The sequence below is a fragment of the Delphinus delphis genome, chromosome 10, assembly GCF_949987515.2.
Source record: "Delphinus delphis chromosome 10, mDelDel1.2, whole genome shotgun sequence".
In the NCBI taxonomy this organism is placed as follows: Eukaryota; Metazoa; Chordata; class Mammalia; order Artiodactyla; family Delphinidae; genus Delphinus; species Delphinus delphis.
This window is the reverse complement of record NC_082692.2, coordinates 56,168,166-56,187,101: the sequence shown is the minus strand read 5'-3', so window position 1 is coordinate 56,187,101 and position 18,936 is coordinate 56,168,166. Positions and strand designations below refer to the sequence as shown.

Sequence of the window (18,936 nt, the reverse complement as noted above, 5' to 3'; positions counted from 1 at the left end):
GTGGCAGGAACTGGGTTCCACCCCCGGCAGCTCTGCACTGGCTCAGTGCAATGGTGCTCACGGTTTCAGGAATGACCAGGTGAAGTGTCTGGCTCAAGCCTGCCAAGTGTCTTCACTCCATCGGAAGTGGGGCACGACTCCTAGGTTTGATTCCCCTGGAATATTCTAGGATTTCAGTCCTCTCTGCCCCCTATTCCAAATAAGACCTTGGGATGCCAACAAAGAAGGGGGCACAGGTGAGGTTCTAAGGCTCTCATCAGGACTGATTTCTGTGTGGATGTCAGCACATGTCAGACACTTGACTGCAACATTCAAGACATTTAAGGCAGTGGGTTCTTTTAATGACTAGTTTTCCAAATCAAGGTGTATGGCATGTGCAGACCCGCCACGTAACTGTTATTTTCTGTAGTCATGCCTTGCAAGGGGCTCTTTCTATTTTAACTGGCATGTGGATTACTGGGTTTGGAACACTCAGAGCATGGGGAGACCTGGTTACCCCTGAATACTTACTTCTCTTCTGAAAGCACGGCAGTCTGCAGACCAAAGTGCTGTTGGGAGGACGTGATTGGCAGCTGGCTTCACTATTTTATGAATGAAAGCAGAAAAGAAATTTTACTTTGACAGCTCCCCGCCCCCCACCGTTTTCCAGTCTTCTTAGTGCCAGTCACTCCCACCAGAACTCCGGCCCGACCCACAGAGGACTAAGGCAATGGTGCCAACATGAAAGGGTTCTTTTAAATTATCTTTAAGAGCAATACTTTATAGACTGTCTTATTGTCAAACGAGGAACATGGCACTGCTTAAAAGATCTCACTGGGAAAGGCTGCAAAGGGAGCCCCGGCTCAGGGAGGGGGCCCTTCCTCTCCTTGGCTCTGGGCGATGGGTCCCACATCTAGATGCATTTCCCCAACCCTCGGCTCAGAAATAGGCTGTGCTTCAAAAGAGAAGACCAAGAGATGGACTCGGGCCACATCAGCGTGGTGGTGGGTTGAGGCCACAGGTTCTCAAGAGACAACAGTCGGCTTATCAGAAACTCTGAGCTTGACTGCCGTTTGAAATGAACGCCACACCGGTCAGGTGCGCTGGCCCTTTTGTCTTTGTTCCCTTCTGAACTCCCAAGGCTGGTGCCAGGGAAGGAACGCAGTCCACAGTCTGCAACGGGGTGGGACACCTATGTTTCTGACCCTGTCCAAGTCTGCAGCTTAGCAGTGAGCAGATTCTGAGCGTAGGCACAGTGGCAAAGAACAGTGTAACAGCCGCTGGTCAATTCCATTTGGTGGCAGCACGGTAGCAGCAAAGAAAATTCCCAAACAGCTTCACGGGTATCCAGCTTTTGGAAAGGACAGATTTAAAAATCAATCATCAGATTTTTTTTAAACTATCCAAGGGTTTTAGAGTTTCTTAGAACTGTTCTACCAACAACAATCAAACCAAAAACATACAGAAATATGGCAGTAGTGTGAAAGCGGAAGTGACATGATGCCACTTTTCCAGGGGAAACTGTGACCTCAAGACAAATTTGTCACCGTCAGAAACAATACGAGTAATATAAAAGGATCTACCGTTTCCTAAAGCGTTGAGCCACACGATTGCAGATACATTCCAAACTGGGTCAGAAATGAATGCACACACTGACACCATCACAAAATCTCCTCGCAGGGGCCTGACCCTGCGGCATGCCACAGGCGGTCGGAGCAGCACACCCGCTGGGAGACAGGCTCCTATGACTCACCCCCATCCCTTACCACCCACCTCCCTCCCACCTTCCAGGTTTTAGAAAATTGTCATATTTATCTTCTTAGAGAAGCTAAGACAATAAAAGACTAAAAGATGTCTGGAAATACGTTGTATAGAAAAATTAACTCTCAGCTTAAAATAACATTCAAAAAGGCACTTCATCCTGTAGGAAAGAGATTCTGAGTTGGGTCAGCTACTCTGAGCTGGGGTAGAAGGGGACAGGCTGTCTGCTGGAGGGGAGGACAGTTGAAAGGAAGTCTGATAGATATCAAGCTTTTTTTTTTTTCCCATTTTTTTCCTTTTTGGTATGTTTTAAGAAAAGCAAATCCAGTAAAATGCATGTCCCTTTACGAAATTCGTTAAAAGAGTTCATTTTAAAATAGTTGTTTCTGTTCTTAAAAAATAAACCAGGTAGGTATGGCCACATTCGCCCCGTGGCCTGGAGTATGGCGTGTCCTCACTCTTAGCTCCTGGGGAGCTGAGGCCAGGCAGGTCCCGAGGCTGAGGTTCCAGGGTGCACAGGCGGGAGGCGGGCGGAGGCCGGGGCTACCTACTGCAGAGTCTGTGCAGCATGCTGTACACGTCGTCTTCCTGGCTCAGGCCCTCAAAGAAGGGGATGAGGTCCAGTAGCTCCGTGTCTGTCATGTCATCGAACCAGGACTGCACAGGCACCTGGAAGACAGTGCGTGGAAGGGGCAGCAGAACTGTATCCAGGCCTGGGGGCCGCTTCTAGCCTGACTGTGTCCCTGTACTTTAACATTTTCTTTGGTAAGGAGGATGGGTACCTGGAAATCATCATCATCATCATCATCATCTTGTTCGTTCTCCTGTCCCAACTAAAATCAATCTAGATCTACCTGGTTCAGGATGGCAAAATTAAGTGTACCCACTTTGCAGGCATTTGCCTGTTTTGTTTTCCTGCCACAGAAAAGGTGGCCAGGGCGCAGAATATATAACTAGCTTAGCACCTTGCTAATTCCAGAACGCTCTTGCCATTGCATTAAACCAGCTTCTGGTACCTCAGAGCACTTGGAGCCAGCGGACACCAGCCAACACTGACATCAGGGAGCCCACATAGAGGGCACCAGAGGGCTTCCACTTAGGGTCACTGTGCCAGACTGCACGGCAAGGAGAAGTGGACCATTTCCTCCCACGCTTAGCAGGGATCAGGTAAAAGGGGAAGTATAAAATTTCAGGACATTCTGAAGCCATGGGCAAGACAGCATTCTCCCTTAGGTTTAGACAGAGAGGTGGGGAAGGCTGCTAGTGGGTAATAGCCAGGGGTGCCAAGAAGAGATATTAAAAGAAATTGGGGGAAGCCAAAAAAGTTGTAAAGCAGTATTTTTGACCATTTTAAAAATCTAAAGACTGCTCAGAAACATAAAAATTCAGCATGTAATTTAAAAAAGAAACAAGGTAAGGATTAACCAAAAAAATGACTACTCCTGGGGAAGAGGCAGGAATGGGGGAGAGGGCAGAAATGGACACAAGACTTCTCTGAATTTATCTTTGCTGATAGTTTTGATGTTAAACTATGTAAATGTGTTACATAATTGAAATAAAATTAAATCATTAAGAAAAAAAGCAACAAAAGATGAACCTTAGTGTATATAAGTTTGTGACATAACCACAGAGGATTATTTCAAGTGATTTTGAAACATAGTGCTCTTTGTAGATTTCTCAAAAAAACAAAACCTCTAAATGCACTCAATTGTTTTATTATTAGTAATAATATTAAAACACTGCAATTCTGAAGCTATTAAATGTATACTATAGAATAAATCAAATCTGTAATGATGTTAGTATCTTTAGGAATCAGGAGTTTCAGCATAAGAGAAGGAGACACAAATACAAAAACAAATTAAATAAAAACCATTACAACTGAATTGGAAAAACCAATGTGAATTTATGATTTTGTTTTCATTCTAAAAATAAAAATAAGTGTATTTTAGCTCTGTCCAGTAGAAAGGACTGGAAGCAAAGGACATCCCAGTAACAATGAGAACCCACCCAAACTGTGGTCTCTAGATACCATTTTCATTCTTAGGAATCAGGGTCCATAGAAAAATGGCTGATTCCAGGGCTGGAGCAAGAAATGGACAAGATGAGCTTAGAACACCTTGCTGGACCAGAAAGCAGGAAGCTATCAAAGACTATTGTTATCTGAAGGGGCATCCACTGGCCAAAGTATACAAAAGGATAATAGATGGACTTAAGTTATAACATAAAAAAAATCCATGAGTTCATGATGGTACCTAAAAAAATTCACTGGTTACTTTTGGAGGCTTGCTAGAGCACCAACTCATGACTCTGAAAACTGCAAAATTAATGAAAAAGAACCAAGACTTTACTCTGACTTCCCTATTCAAACATTCAAAATGAATTTTAGGGTAATCAAGTAGTCAATGAGAGCAAGTTCAATTTAAAAAAAAAAGAATTCCAGCCCATAAATGCAGAAAGAATGATAGGATTCAGAAATCACCATTTTGCAATTCCTAATGAAATAGTGGATGTAGGTAAGGATCATCAACGACTGCTCACAGTCGTGAGCAGTCGTGAAAGGTCGATTGAAAATTTAAAAATGGATGGATCCGGCTGACAACACCTGAATCCAAAAATCAATTCAAAATCTTTAAAAGTGGGACAACCTGATGTCGTATGCCTCCTGATGGGATACCACAGTGAGTACACAATACCAAAGCAGTGTATGGACCTTGTCTGGATTCTGATTCAAACAATCCAAATGTAAGAAAATATTTCGAGATGATAGGGAAAAGATGAACACAGACTGGATATTAGATAATATTAAGAAACTGTTAGTATTATCAGATGTGATAATGGAATCGGGATTTTTTTTTTTTTTTTTGGCCACGCCACGAGGCTTGTGGGATCTTAGTTTCCGGACCAGGGATTGAACCAGTGCCCCCTGCAATGGAAGCGTGAAGTCCTAACCACTGGACTGCCAGAAAAGTCCCAGGAATTGGGATTATACTAAAAAGAACCCTTATCTGTTAGACACATTACAAAATGCATTATGTTGAATTTGATTAACTCATCAAAAGGAGCATATTTAAATATGATACATTTTGAATGTTTGTTCAAATAATGATTATACACTAATGGAATCTAGTTTGAACTCAGTTTTTGGTTATAAGTGGAGCAACAGAGTTCTGGCCTCAAGGAAAGGACCCTGTTTGGGCTTTTGTTGAGTCTGAGAAACATGGGCTTGGGAGAAACATCCTCTCCAGGGCCTGAGCTGAGGCCTGGCATGGTGGCCACCATGGAGGGGTGAGCAATCACCAATGGGGCTGGTCTCTCTTCCCCTGGAAATGAAGGGCGGGCAGCAGGAGGGCGTCTCTCCTGCTCTGAGTCATGCTGCACCCAGAGAGTCGGCACTGGGAGCTGCCACACTCCATGGTTTTTGTTTTGTTTTGTTTTTGCAGTACACGGGCCTCTCACAGTTGTGGCCTCTCCCATTGCGGAGCACAGGCTCCGGACGCGCAGGCTCAGTGGCCATGGCTCACGGGCCCAGCCACTCTGCGGCATGCGGGATCTTCCCAGACCGGGGCACGAACCCGTGTCCCCTGCATCGGCAGGCGGACTCTCAACCACTGCGCCACCAGGGAAGCCCTCCATGGAGTTTTATGTAGGAAATGTTCCCGTTGTCTACTTTTTAGACATCATTATGAGGTCGTAAAGCCTGGCAGTCTTATCTGAAGACCTCATTGAAGTGCTATTCATTCTTAATACTTCTGTTGAAGAGGTCACCCAGGCCTTCTAAGTCTACAGGGGTCATGAAGTCCTGGGCAACAGCCAGCTCCAGGAAGCTAATGACAGAACCTTCCCGGTCACAATCCTAAAGATGCTAAGGAGATACAGGCTCATTGAGCCTGCAAGCTCTGCTCTAAGTGCTTTTCACGTACTGCCACCCAATCCTCCAACAATCCTATGAGATCAGCATGCCTATACTCCCCATCTGACAGAGAGGACAACTGAAGCTCAATGGGCATAAATAACTTGGCCAATGTCACGTAATTGCTAAGTGGCAGAGTTGGGATTTCACCAAGGAAAAGGCCAAGAAACCCCGCACAGGGGCTTGAAGGTACAAAAGTGGTTCTGCCTGGCAAGAGAGCTCAGATGGAGCTCTGCGTCCTTTTGCTTTGGGGCTACTTACTGCATTCTCAGGATGGAAGATGTACGAGGCAGGAGAATTGTCCACGATGATCACTTTGCTCAGCTCCCGCCCAAGGCGACTCAGGTCTTTCACATAGTTCCCTCGATGGAAAACACATGATTCTCGGAAGAGCCGGGCCCGGAACACACCCCAGCGGTCCAGCAGGTCAGCCACAGGGTCTGCGTACTGGAAAGCAGGTGTTACAATGAAGCCTGGGCGCCTGGAAGAGCCCAGAAGCCCTGACCTCCTGCAGCAAGATCCGTACTACTTTTCTAAAAAGGGATTTAAATAACTGGATGTGTTTCAAGATCCTGGTTATTTCCCTGACACCCTGGATTCTTCCATCTCTCTCACTTCTCATATCCAATCCATCAGAAATTCTTGTCAGTTCCAGCTCCAAAAATATCTTGAATCCACCTGGATCTCTCTGTATTGTCACTGCCTCGTCTGGGCCTCTGTAGTCTCTGGCCTGTGGTGGCTGCATGAGCCTCTAGAATAGCTTCCCTCTTCCCCTTGGGCCTCCTTTCCACCCCTTCACCCCACAGCTGTCAGAGCGGCCGCTGGAAGACATCTGTCACACCACATCACTCCCTGCACTGTCTTCCCGTCGCATTTGGAACGAGGCCCCCTGATCCCTGCCGGATCCTGTACGGCTGCAGCCACTTCTCAGCTCCATCTCAAGTCACTTGAGCCACACTGGCTTTGCACATGGTCAGGACCTTTGCACCAGTGTCCCCTCTGCATGGAACACTCTCTCCCCCGCTCTCTGCACGAACTTCTCCTTCTGTCTCCTCATTTTTCAGATCTTGGCTTCCCTTATCACCTACCCAGCCCTTCCTCTCTGCCTACTCTCTGGCCTCACAGCCATTGCCCCCACGGAGCTCACCACCTGGGACCACCTGACGTTCCTGTCACCTGTCAGGGACCAGGCCTTGCCTGTCATGTTCCCCATGACATCCCTAGCACTTGTGGGTGCCTACCTCATAGTAGGGCTCAGTAAATACTAGTTCCGTCAGTGAACGAAAGAGCGGACTTGGTATCTGTCTTGTGTGCACGGGGCCACACTGCCCCCTAGAGGTGCTCTGGGCAGCTGGGCCAGCCCAGCCCCCGACTGTCACTGGATGGTGCCCAGACAGCACTTCCATTTACTTGGAGCCCAGGAGTTTTAAGGGAGGGAGTTCGAGCCCCGCTCACAGTTGGGGTTCATCCAGCTTGGCCCTAGTCCATGGCCTGGGGGAATTCCCCCCAAAGCAGGCTGAACTGGATAAAGAAATAGAGGGGTTATCCCTGAGGGAAAATCTTCATCCAGACTGAGTGGCCTGGGCTGAAGGCAAAAGAGTGGCAGCTCCCAGCCCGATGTTAGGTCAGGCCTCAGCACCAAGACCCAAGTGAGGGGCACAGCCAGTTTCCCTAGGGGCCCAGAGGCTCTGCCAGGGAGGTAGGAAGCACCCGAGGCTGGTGGTCTTGGGAAGGCCAGTGGCAGAACGCACAGCAGCCCAAGTGCAGAGCCAAGGCAGGCACGGCTGCAGGATGCAGGGCTACGAGCAGCATCCTGGTTCCATGGGCGAGTCCTCCTCTCTCCAGAGACATCCTGATGGAGCAGAGTCCAGGAGGAGGCTGGATTTCCTGCCAACCAAGTGGGGTGAGCTCAGGGCTCTGCAGTTTTCTGCTGGTGAGGGTAGCCAAGTACCATGTGGGTTGTTTTTAAGGGGCTGACTCTAGGTAATTTCTTCATAATCATTAACGGTGGCGGTGGCATACATCTTTCAAGGGAATGTCTGACTCTGGGGCTCCAGGCCTTGGAGATGAAGGTGGGGAATATAAGCTTCATGTGGGCAGGGACTGTCTCTTGTTCTCTGTGGTATGCCTAGTGCCTAGTACAGTGGCTGACACACACAGTACATGCTTGCTGGGTGAGTGAATGAAGGAAGGACACTAAGATGGGGAAGCAGACACCGAAGGGCTCTGACAGTCAGCAGAGGGTTGCTTAGGTCCCCGGGCGGCAGGCCAGGAGGTCCTCTGCACCGACAGTGCTGGCTGGGGCTGAGCCCAGAGCCAAGCACTGGGGAGTGGCCACCTGTCAGCAGAGCTTGTGCACCAGGGAGGAGAGAAGCTGGACGGCTAGACTTGAGGGCTGATTCGGCAGAGCCAGCCTTGGGGCAGCAGCAAGAGAAGGGCTGGAGAGACAGATGGAGGGGCAGGTGGGAGCCGTCCAGGGAGAGCGACTGAACAAGGATGTTTAAGCAAGTGCTGGGGATGATGCCAAGAAAGAGTGCTTTCAATTTCGCCAAAGAAAAAACAGCTCTCAATCCACCAGCATTGTGCAATCTTCCTGTTTGTTATTTCTTTGGTTATCACTTCAGGCTCCTCGGCAGCCCAGAGCACTGTCAGAAAAGCCCTCGGCACCGCAGCACGATTAGCCTTGGTACCCACCAGGGAATATTATGCTTTCCCTGAGGCCACGTTCCCTTTACAGTATGCAGAGGTCAGCCCGGGGCTTTGGATCCCCTCACTGCCGGCCTGGTGATGAGCTTGGCAGAATGTGAGCAAGTGGGGTTTTCTCTCCCCTCGGCCATGACAGAGAGATGGCCCAAACCAGCAGTGCCCAACCTGGCAAAGCAGCGTGTGTGGGAACTTGGGGTCAGAGTCCTCGACATGCAGAGAAGGGAGCTGCGCAGAGACAGAACATGGGGGAGGAAGCTGCCTGTGGGTCCTTGGAGCAGGTCTGCAGACAGGCAGACAGCTAGCTAACTTGGGCCCCACAGAGCTCATCTTTGGGGCCGTTCAGGGTCCCTGAGGTGCCCATGGAGACACAAATGGATGGCATTGGCCCATCGGGGTCAGGGTTTGAGACATGGTCATGGCAAGGATCTCTTTCTAGGAGCAGGGCCTGCCCTGTCTGCCCTCCACACCACGCACGTACCTCCGCTCCCCTGTGAAGGGACAGACTAAACCACACTGGGGGCCCTGTGAGCCTGCCAGTTCCCTCCAACAGTAGGAGAGGGCCAAGAAACCACTCTCCTTGGTCAGAGCCAGTGTAGATGCTGGGTCAGAGATTCATACCAAACCACAGGACCAGAACATGTGTGAATTATTTTATCATCAGGAATAATTATGATAATAAAGAACGAACACCAGTAGCGGTTACCACGTGACGGCGCCCAGCACAGCACATGGGACCCGGCAGGTGCTCCACGGGCACTTGCTGAGTAGGAGCGGGGCCCTGTGCTAAGCTCTTTATGGGCATTATCTCATTTGACCCACCCCATGAGGTAGATGGAATCATCCCCATCTTATAGAAGAAACTGAGGCGAGAGAAGTGAAGCAACTGGCCTGAGGTCCCAGGGCTCATGAGGGCAGTCACAACTCTCATTTGGCCCCAGCAGGTGGATGAATCTTTGACCCTTATCTCTCCCTGAAACCCGTGTGAGCTAACCCAAGGACAAAGAGGCCTGAGCCTGTAGCCAGTCAACAGATGAGATACGTACGCCCTTTCTTGGTTACACTGGACACATGTGTGGTTCCCTGGTCTGTGGATAAGTAGCTTCAGCGGCCGCAGGGAGCAACTTCATGGAGCATTTGTTCCCAGTGCTGTCGCTATGGTAACCCAGAAGCCTCTCAGGCTGGTGCTGTGCACATGGCCTGCATCCACCCCACCTGGGGTGGGAACCTGTCACCATGGAGACAGCTTCCCCCACCTTAACAAAGGGCTGCTTGACAGGGGGCAGGGGTGGAGGGGCTGGGCACTCAGGGCTGGGGGCAGGACCCACCTTGGCCAAGCTGGCAGTAAAGAGCACACACTCAAACAGCTGCCCCATCCTCTGGAGGAACTCGTCCACATGTGGCCGCTTCAGCACATACACCTGCAACGGCAGGGACAGCACGCCGGTCAGTCACAGCAGCCGCTGGGAAAGGCCTGGGGCCCGGACACCCTGCACAGGAAGAATTCCTAACCAGGTTCCTGCCTCCTGCCCCTTGGTTTAATGTGGTGCGTATGAAGGGCTGTGCAGTCAGATACGGCGCTTCAGGCCAGACACACCTCAGACTGGGCTCCAGGTCTGAGTTCGGAGCAGACGCCCCTCCCAAGGGGGAAAGGGAAGCCGACCATGGTATTGAAGGTCCTGGGGATTTTCAGAAGCAGTGAGTGGAAGGGTTGTGCCGCATTTGTGTGACACAATTCCTTCATTTCACGTGCGTTTCGCGGCACATGCTCTCAGTCAGGCCCTTTGTGGACACAGGCTGTGGTCTGGGGTAGTCCTTTTGGGAGGTCAGGGCCTGGCTCCCTGCCCGGCAGGCCTGGGATTGCTCCAGCTGCTACCTACTCTGATTGGAACCCCTCCCTTGCTGAGAAGGCCTGGGGTGGAGGCGCAGGCCCAGCAAAGCTGAAGGAAGGGCCTTCCTTGTCGGCTTGGGAAACCATCTACCTGACTCCACAAAGGTAACTCTGCTTGGGTCTGCTCCAGAAACAGATGCTTCAGGGGACTTGAAGTCAGCCTACCCCAGGCCCCAGAAACCAGCCATCAGGAGGAGCCGCCAAGCAGAGGGGGGCAAAGAGCAGCCTTTCCTAGAGTGGCTGGGCTCTGCTCCTGACTGGGGAACCTGAACAAATGTGAGGAAACATGGGAGCAGGGAGAGAAGGCAGAGCTGGCAAGAGGAGATAGAGGAGGTGGGAGGAGGGAAGAACTAATTAAAACTTGAATAAATTCCATCTGAAATTAGCCATTTCCCTAAAATAATTCAAACTTGTTAAAATTCAATTCAATTCATATTCGCTCAGTCCCAGCTCTGGGCTCAGCCTGAAGCAGTTACAAAGGTGAGTGAGACACAGCCCTTGCCCTTGAAGAGCTCACAGTCTAGAGCAGACATACAGAAAAATATATCAAAATAAACATGTGTAATGAAAGCTGTAGTAGAGGGATAAATTGAGGATGATTAACTCCCCTCTCAAGGGGAGGGAATCACAAAAGGGAACATGTGGCCTGGACCTTGAAGGATGAATAGGAGTTCACCAGGCTGATAAGGAAGAGAAGTGAGCTTCCAGACAGAGGAAACAGTATGAGCTTGAGACCTGGCCTGAAAACACTTGGGGTGTTAGAGAATGGCCAGAGCCCTGCATGACCAGCCCTTCAGAGGCAGCAATAATAGAGGGGGAAATGGGGGTAGAAAAGGCTGAAGATGAAATGTGAAAAGCAGGCCAGGGCGAGTAATGCATGGGGCCATAAACGAAGCAGGCTGGATACCTAACAGGACAAGTAACAGAGGGGAACGGGGCTCTGCCCCACACGGAGGACGTGCTGCTGGTAAAGGAGTTTACACAGAGCCAGGACTTGGTGGGAAACATGGCTGACTGAAAGGGTGTGTGGAGTGAGGGGCCAGAGGAGCAGGGTGGCCTGGGTGTGGGTTGAGGGCTGGACCTGTGGCTGTAGTAGCTCCAGGCCCCACTTTTGCCCACGAGGCTGCTTGGTGCCAGGAACGGATCCGGCCTGCGGTCCTCAGTCTCCCTGGGAATATTGCTTGGAAGGGAAGCTTTGCTACACGCGAAGGGCAGGAGACTGGTTTGGGAACTCTGGTGTTGGTGCCTCTGGCAGAGAGGAGGGTCCTGGGCCCGGAGGCCAGCGTCCAGGCCCGCGTCCGCGTGCAAGTAACCAAGAATAGGCCCCTTGGGACCTGCACAGCCTATCCTGGATTACTTGAACGAGGCCACGGCCTTCGCCAGGGCCTTGGTCCTCCTCTGGGCGCCTGTGGCTTCATTCCCTCAGGAGAGAGAGTTTCTGACCCCAGCTCTGGGGTATCTACCACCAAGTGAATCACAGCACAGTCTGGAGGGCTGGGGTAGCTGGGCGGCTCCTTAGAGAATGGGCTGGCCATAGCAGGTCAGGTCCTGAGGGCCACGCTCACGGTCACGAGGAACAAAGGATTAATTTCTCTCCTAATTCCTGCCATGCCAGTGGGCAGCCTCTCCTTTGTCTCATTATCTTGTAACACGAGCCAAGATAATAAATGCAGAAGCCTTAACTGCTTCTCAGATGCTAAGTTAATTCTGTTGACGCTTCTGCAAATGTTAAATGCCCAAGTGCCTGCTCCCTGATGGCTTTTAAAAGTGTGAAGTGTGGAGACACCAGGGACAGGGCTGCCTTTCCCAGGGACTGGACGGATTCCTGGCAGGACCTCCTGGCAGGGGAGGAGAGGGACTCGAGTATCACCAAAAGAGCCCTGGGTTAGGAACAGGAGACTGGAGCTCTCATTTTAATTCTTCCTACTGTATGACCTTGAACCAATCCTCTCCCTGGCTGAGCCTCAGTTTCCCCATGTGTGCTATGAGGTGGCTGGATCAGCCCGACTCCCCCAGCTCTGACACCCTGCACTCAAGGGCCAAAGAGACTACCGACATCATTAAGGAAAGACATCCTGTTACGGCTCAAGCGCCAAGGGAGAGTTTTCCTCCTGGGATATAAACACACCAGGCCAGAGACCCTCCCTTTAGATCTTGGGGTTGACAAGGAAGATGACTGGATCCTCCCTGCGGAAAACCTACAATGTCTTCCTACAATGTTTCCAATATTTCATAAATGAAACTATTTCCAGAGGAGCTTCGTGAAGAAAAAAGGAAAATAAGGGGGAAAAAAAATCAGAACAAAGATGTATGCCAGCTGACTAGGGCATCTTTAGTCAAAGCTGCCTGCTCATCCAAAAAACGCACACCCTTCCTCCTTTCCTTTTTGGGTTGGATTTTGCTAAATATTCACTGGAGAACACGATGCGGGAGTGACAAGGTAAGTCTGGACTGGCTGGCCTTGGAAACGGACAACTTTTCCCGAGAATCTACCATAAGCGGGTGACTTGTGACATTCTCCTGTTGTCTGCTAGGAGAGTAGTTGCAGCAATTACACAGGGAAGTTAATTAGACCATCAAGCTAGGCCAGTGGGGGATACGGAAACTTCTAAAAGTCCGCATCAAATCAAAGAACTATTTGAACTTGCAACCACATCTAATATTTACAAATAGATTAGAGTTTCCCTTATAAACTAAGGATAAAATTCATCTGAGTGAAAAAAAAAGCAGAACATCATTGCATTTTTAATAAAATCTACCTCCTTTTGATTTAGGAATAAAAAGACTATGAAATGGGAATTTAGAAATACAGTTCGCAGGAAACATAATTACTAAAAAATGCTAACTGAAACTCAGATTTAGCTTTGATTTCTTACCTGATGTATAGTTCCATCGATTTCAACGGGAACAATAAAATCAGCATTACTAATAGGCTAGAGAAAAAAGAAACTATAATTAGTATGTCTGAAAGAACAAAATAAAATTGGAAACTTTAGCACCAAGAAAGCTTGCCTGGACCAATGTTTTTATTGTTGGAAAAAATAATTCAGGAGGATGTTGAAGCATGCCATGGCTCCTCAAAATAAGCACAAGAAGAAAAGCACATTATTTTCTGTTCTGAACATTGTTACATTTTCAGCATCTTGGTGCAACTTTTTTATCACCTCCCTGGCCCCAACCGCAAAGAGTGGCGCACCTGGCTTGGGAACGGGGCTTGTCAAACTCCCCGCTCTTGCCTAGAGCCCTCCCAGCATGGCAGGAACCACTGCTGGCCACCAGGGGGAGGAGGTGAGAGCCTGACGATCCCCGAGGACAGTGCTACTCAGAGGAAAAGAATTTGTCTTGGACCCGCAAGTGCAGACTGCCCTGTGAGGGGCTGCTTGACAGATGTTCAACACATGGACCCCAAGTGGGGCCATCGGATATGGGGGTGAAGTCAGAGGCCACAGTCATGACCTTGGGCCGGCTCTTTCCCCTCTGGACCTCGGATTCTCCTGTCTTCCACAACTAGAGCAAGGGATCTGATGAGTGCCCCTACCTCCATCCAGCATGCATCAGTGATTTCAGGCCTTGCCTGGCACCATCTCCTACTGTGGGAGGTGGGGAGAGCCAGCCCACTCCAGACCGTTCTGCTCTATGTAACACAATACGTAGCACACTCACAAACCTCTGCATATTTAAAGTAACTCTGACACTTAATAACACTTAAAATTCAAATAGGATGCTTCGGCAGTCACTATGTTCTCAATGATAGACTCACATACACTTCTAAATGGAATTCCATAAATCAGGTAGAAATGAACAGGCCCAAGAGAATCATGAGACCACAAACCCTCGGGACACGTAGGAGAGAAACAGAGGCAGGCAGGGAGAACACGTGTGTGGTGGCCACAGGGCACTCTGGTCACAATCTGAACTGGGGTCTCTGCCTTTAAGCCCATTACTGTACACACACATTGTTCTTTGATACGTAAACTGAAAAAAAGGTGGAAAATACTAATCACAGAACCATTACTAAGCACTCAGCAGAGCACCTGAGGCTTAAGATTACAGTGTCTTCACTGCTTTGGTTGGAAGGCCAAGGATGAGTTCGGTATTTTATCATTTCACAACTAAAATAGAGAATCAGGCTAGAAAGCAAGAGACTGAAGGAAGAAATTCTCACAAGGCATTAGACTGTGAAATCATATTCCACAGAGCATAGAACAAGAGAAAACCATTGCCCAGCTCAGAGCAAGCACTGCCCTCCATCTTTTCTTGCACGAGACGGGGCCAAAGCCAGGGCTGTAAACCTGGGTCCTGGCCCTGCGTGCTGTACAGATGCGCAGTTTCAAGGAGAGAGGTTCACAGCTTTCGGATTCTCAAAGGGCTCTGAAATGCCTAGAACCTTAAAAACCATATGATAAAGAATATTCTGCTCGCAAATGTAGGCAGGCCAGGGAGGGAAGAAACAAAGAGATGGTGTTCACATCAGCCTGTCGCATCAAGGCCCTCTGAGTAGGCCCTGGAGATACCAGGGGCTGCCAAGGCCTCGCCTTTGGAAGCAGGAACCCTCAGTAACCTTGGACAGTCTGGCCAGCGATGCCCACACTCCCAGAGCTGCTTGGAATGAAGCTGGTCTATGCTGTAGTGGCAACTGACCCCTGTCCTAAAGGGCTTTCTTCCTCAGGGACTTGAAAAAGTCTTGAGCATCCTGCCCATGGGGGAGAAAAGGCTTCCAATGCCATTCAGTGTTGAGTTGGGATATAAGGTCACTGCAGCCCTGGGACCAATCCTGGAAGGGCCCTTGTGGGGCTGGGGAATGAGTGGTACCTACGTGCCCCAGCTGCCAGCCGGGCCATTTCTCACTGCCAGGGGTAAGTGTGGCCCCGCCTCCACTCTCCAAAGGACTCTAGGACGACTGCCTGGCCTTGTCCTGTCAAGGAGGATTCTGTTTAGTGAGAAGCAGGCACAAGGAGGGATGTTTCTGCCAGAAAGGTCTTCAGGAAAATTTGATGGCTCTCCCACTTCCCATAGAGCCATCAAGGAGTGACTGGCTGGTGTCAGACACACACTCCATCTCAGGTGGTGCTTTCACGTCTCTCAGCAAAGTAAACGGGGTCATGGGCTGGGGGTAAAAAGAAGAATGTGGTCTAACTGGCCAGCAATAGTAGAGCAGCTCCATCACCAGAAACACCCAAGGAAAACAGGACAAGGACCCTACACACCTGCTTCTTTTCCCCAACACACCAGTCCCCTATTTCCAAACTTTTTTTTATCATTTGCTTCTTTTAAACAATTTCAAAAAATGGAAAAACGATTAATTAACTCATTTCCCAAGAGTGTAGCCATAGCTGTCCCTGCATAGAGGCCCTTGGGTAATTTGTAATCTTGGCTGTTTTTCTGGCAGGGAGATGAAGATGGAGAGCAAGCTGCGCTCACTGCAGCCCCGCAGCCATCAGGAGGGAGGTCAGGCAGGTGGATACACATTAAGCCATGAAGCTTAGGAAAAACTCCAGCAACCTCCTGTCATGAAAACGGTCAAGGTAAATGGCTGAATGTGTTCAGATGCCGTTAACTCTGGAAGTCTTCTTCAGAGTCGGGCATCTTCCAAAACTTGGTCTGGGAAAATTTCCAGGATAGTCGGTTGCTTGATGGTTTTCAACAGTGCCTCCCCTGCCCCTCCCAATACAACTTGCAGCACGTACAGCGCTCCGGTTACCTTGACAAACACATAGCAGTGTTCTGGGGCACTGATTGCCTTGTGCCACCTGAAAAGGATTTCTGCAGGGGGCAGAGTGTTGGAAAACTCAAATTGCATACGTAAGAATGAAGTCTCAGGGATATTGGCAGCCCCAAACTAATCATGTTAATATTCAGCTACCTGAGTTAATGTTCACCTGAGTTAATAAGCAACTGTTATTAGGATTTCATAAACAGTGAGGTCGTATGCCAACAACCACAAGCTTTCATCCTTTTAATTTTCCCTTTTCCAATACAACTGTGACCAAATCACAAAGATCACTGATTGTTTTTTATGTTGATTTACCTTAAATGAACTGTGCACCAATGTCTCATCTAAATCAATGACCACACATTTCTTTCCATAGTCAAGCACCGTCACCTCTGGAAGGAGATATTTAGCTGGTGGCTAAAGGGGGGGAAAAATCAATATTATTACCTTTATGTAAAAGACAAACCAAATCCCTTATAATTGTATTACACTATGTCAGTGAGGTCAGAAATGAAACCAAACATTTAAATGCCTGGTCAAGCACATCATGGAATTTTATTAAAAACAATAGGAATATAATAAGCAGTTTGCAATTGAAGTTTTACCAAGCAAATACTGTGCCACTTGCCTGAACGGCTATTATGAGGGCCTGGGCTTTGGAACCAGACAAACTTGGGTTTGAATATCAGCTCTGTCTGTTCTTTGGCTGTGAGTTGGGATGATAATACCTACCACGAAAGGTTGTTATCAGCTCTAATTGTAGTAAAACACCCAGCATTCTGCCTGGCACATATGTGGTGGCTATTGTGATTATTAAAATGGACAACATGGGCTTCCCTGGTGGCACAGTGGTTTAGAGTCCGCCTGCCGATGCAGGGGACACGGGTTCATGCCCCGGTCCGGGAGGATCCCACATGCCGTGGAGCGGCTAGGCCCGTGAGCCGTGGCCACTGAGCCTGCGTGTCCGGAGCCTGTGCTCCGCAGGGGGAGAGGCCACGACAGTGAGAGGCCCGTATACCGCAAAAAAAAAAAAGGACAACATGAAAATGAATGTTAAATTATAATCGCTACTCTAACCATGCAGCCTATGTTCCGGGGTCATATTTCATCTGAAATTCACTGTGGTATATAAGCATATTTTAGAGCTTTATTGGACCATAGTATTTTTTTTTAAAGTGACTGAAGCTTTCAAAAAACTTTAAGAGAAACTATAGAACTACCAGCAAAATGCAATCCAAAGTGACCTCCAATAATAGGAAACAGAAATAAAACTGGTCCACGTACAGTGCCCTGCGTTGTACGTGCCCCACTGTGGTGTAATATCGAGCAAAGGTGGCACTTTTATCCCTTGGAGTCTCTGTCCCTGGAAGTTATACTTTAATCCACATGTTGCGTGTTAACCAGAAAATCCATTTATGTGTCTTTGTAATAGCTGACTTTCATGTTATAATAAAGAAGTCATAAAGAGTTAATAAAATCCTAGATATCTTCAGTCAACCTCATTCTTGATTTAGAGTATTTATTTCTTGGGCCTTGCCTCATTCTAGAAATGATTTGAAGTATTTCAGTTTACTTTGTGGCATATTCAGTATCCAATGTTAACTAGCTAATTTTCTGTCCTGGAGGAAGGTCAAGCTCTGTTCCATATTTAATGCAAAACAAAACACAAGAAAATATCTGTTCCTAACCACTGAAGAATGGACAATTTAGCTTATCAAATAAAACAGAAAAAAATGAAATCAATAAGTATTCCCTTTTAAATGGCTATTTCTTTCTCTCTCTCTCTCTTTTTTTTTTTTGGTTTCAGTTGAACATTAGTCAGAGAATTCATGTCAATTTTGGACTTGAGCTGGTTCAATAGTGAATGTAAAGCAGGCGGTCAACAGGGTAGGTAAATTTGCAAGTGCTATGATCATCTTGGCTGGAGGGATTGTCGGGGGCGGGGTAGGATGAAGCAATGTGTGGAGACACGAGCATTTCTAATTCCTGGGGGGCTATCTCTAGTAAGCGTGGGTGTTTCATTCTCTCCAACATCATTCAGCAGAAAAAGCCCTTATGGCCTCCCAACTCCGTTGGCTCTAATGAATGTTCACCAGGCAGTATCCCTGAGAATGTGGCACTGGGAAAGGCGTGCCTTAGACTTGGAGCGTGGGACCCAGTGTCCTGGAAAGGACTATGTCCTTCATTACAAATCAGCAAGCAGGCAGGTTTTATTAAAAAAATTAAAATAAACTTGCAAGAAGTTCAAAAGAGGTTTAAAAAGGCAGGGTGTGATGAGCCCAATAAATGAACGTAATAGAGAGGACTGGGGTTATTTCTGTTGTGTGAGCCATAGCAGAAAGCATGCTTGTGACCAGAATAAAATGTTTTAATTTTCTATTATACAATTATGTAATAAAACACATTCTCATTGTAAAGAATATAGACGTAGAAAACACAAGTAGTCCCTCTTCCATGCTCACCCCCCCAATTCCTTTCCCCAGGTGCCCCCCCTTTTTAGTTTGGTGTGTATCTGTCTAGCCCTTTTTCTATGCGTTTATAGACTAAAACAGCATTTTAACTTTAAGTAATTGCTAGTCTGGAAAATAAGGATCTAGAACTTCTATCCCTAGCATATCTGAAAACATCAAAGCTCTGCCAAAAGTGGCTCAGTTATTTTCCAAACCAGAGAATGAAAATTACTTTCTTCGCAGGTTTAACCCACACTTTACAAGCATTCTCTGAGTTAACAGTAAGGAAAAAGCCTCCCCGCACTATTTTAAGAGAGAAAAGAGCAAGCGGGGTGACAGGCATAATAAGCAAGCTATTGATTTAGCATTTCTGCTGCAGAGAACAAGGCCAGGCTGGGGCGACACGCTGCAGAGGGGGGGTCCATTAATCCTTAGCCCAGTTCCTAAATGCACGCGGCTTCCCTGAGAGCTTGGCTTTAGATTAATGCAAATTCCTCAGACCAGTGGTAAGAATTCTTTTGGACAGCTG

General features: G+C 48.2%; 1 protein-coding gene across 1 annotated transcript in view; it reads right to left on the bottom strand.

Moving 5' to 3' along the window:
- The window catches only part of CTDSPL (CTD small phosphatase like), a 126,235-nt gene that overhangs the window by 1,295 nt on the left and 106,004 nt on the right, over nt 1-18,936 (bottom strand). Inside the window, 5 exon segments of the mRNA XM_069541143.1 lie at nt 511-2,409; nt 5,912-6,097; nt 9,682-9,774; nt 13,121-13,177; nt 16,273-16,374. Of these exon segments, the coding sequence (XP_069397244.1) occupies nt 2,284-2,409; nt 5,912-6,097; nt 9,682-9,774; nt 13,121-13,177; nt 16,273-16,374 (564 nt within the window). The 3' untranslated portion in view covers nt 511-2,283.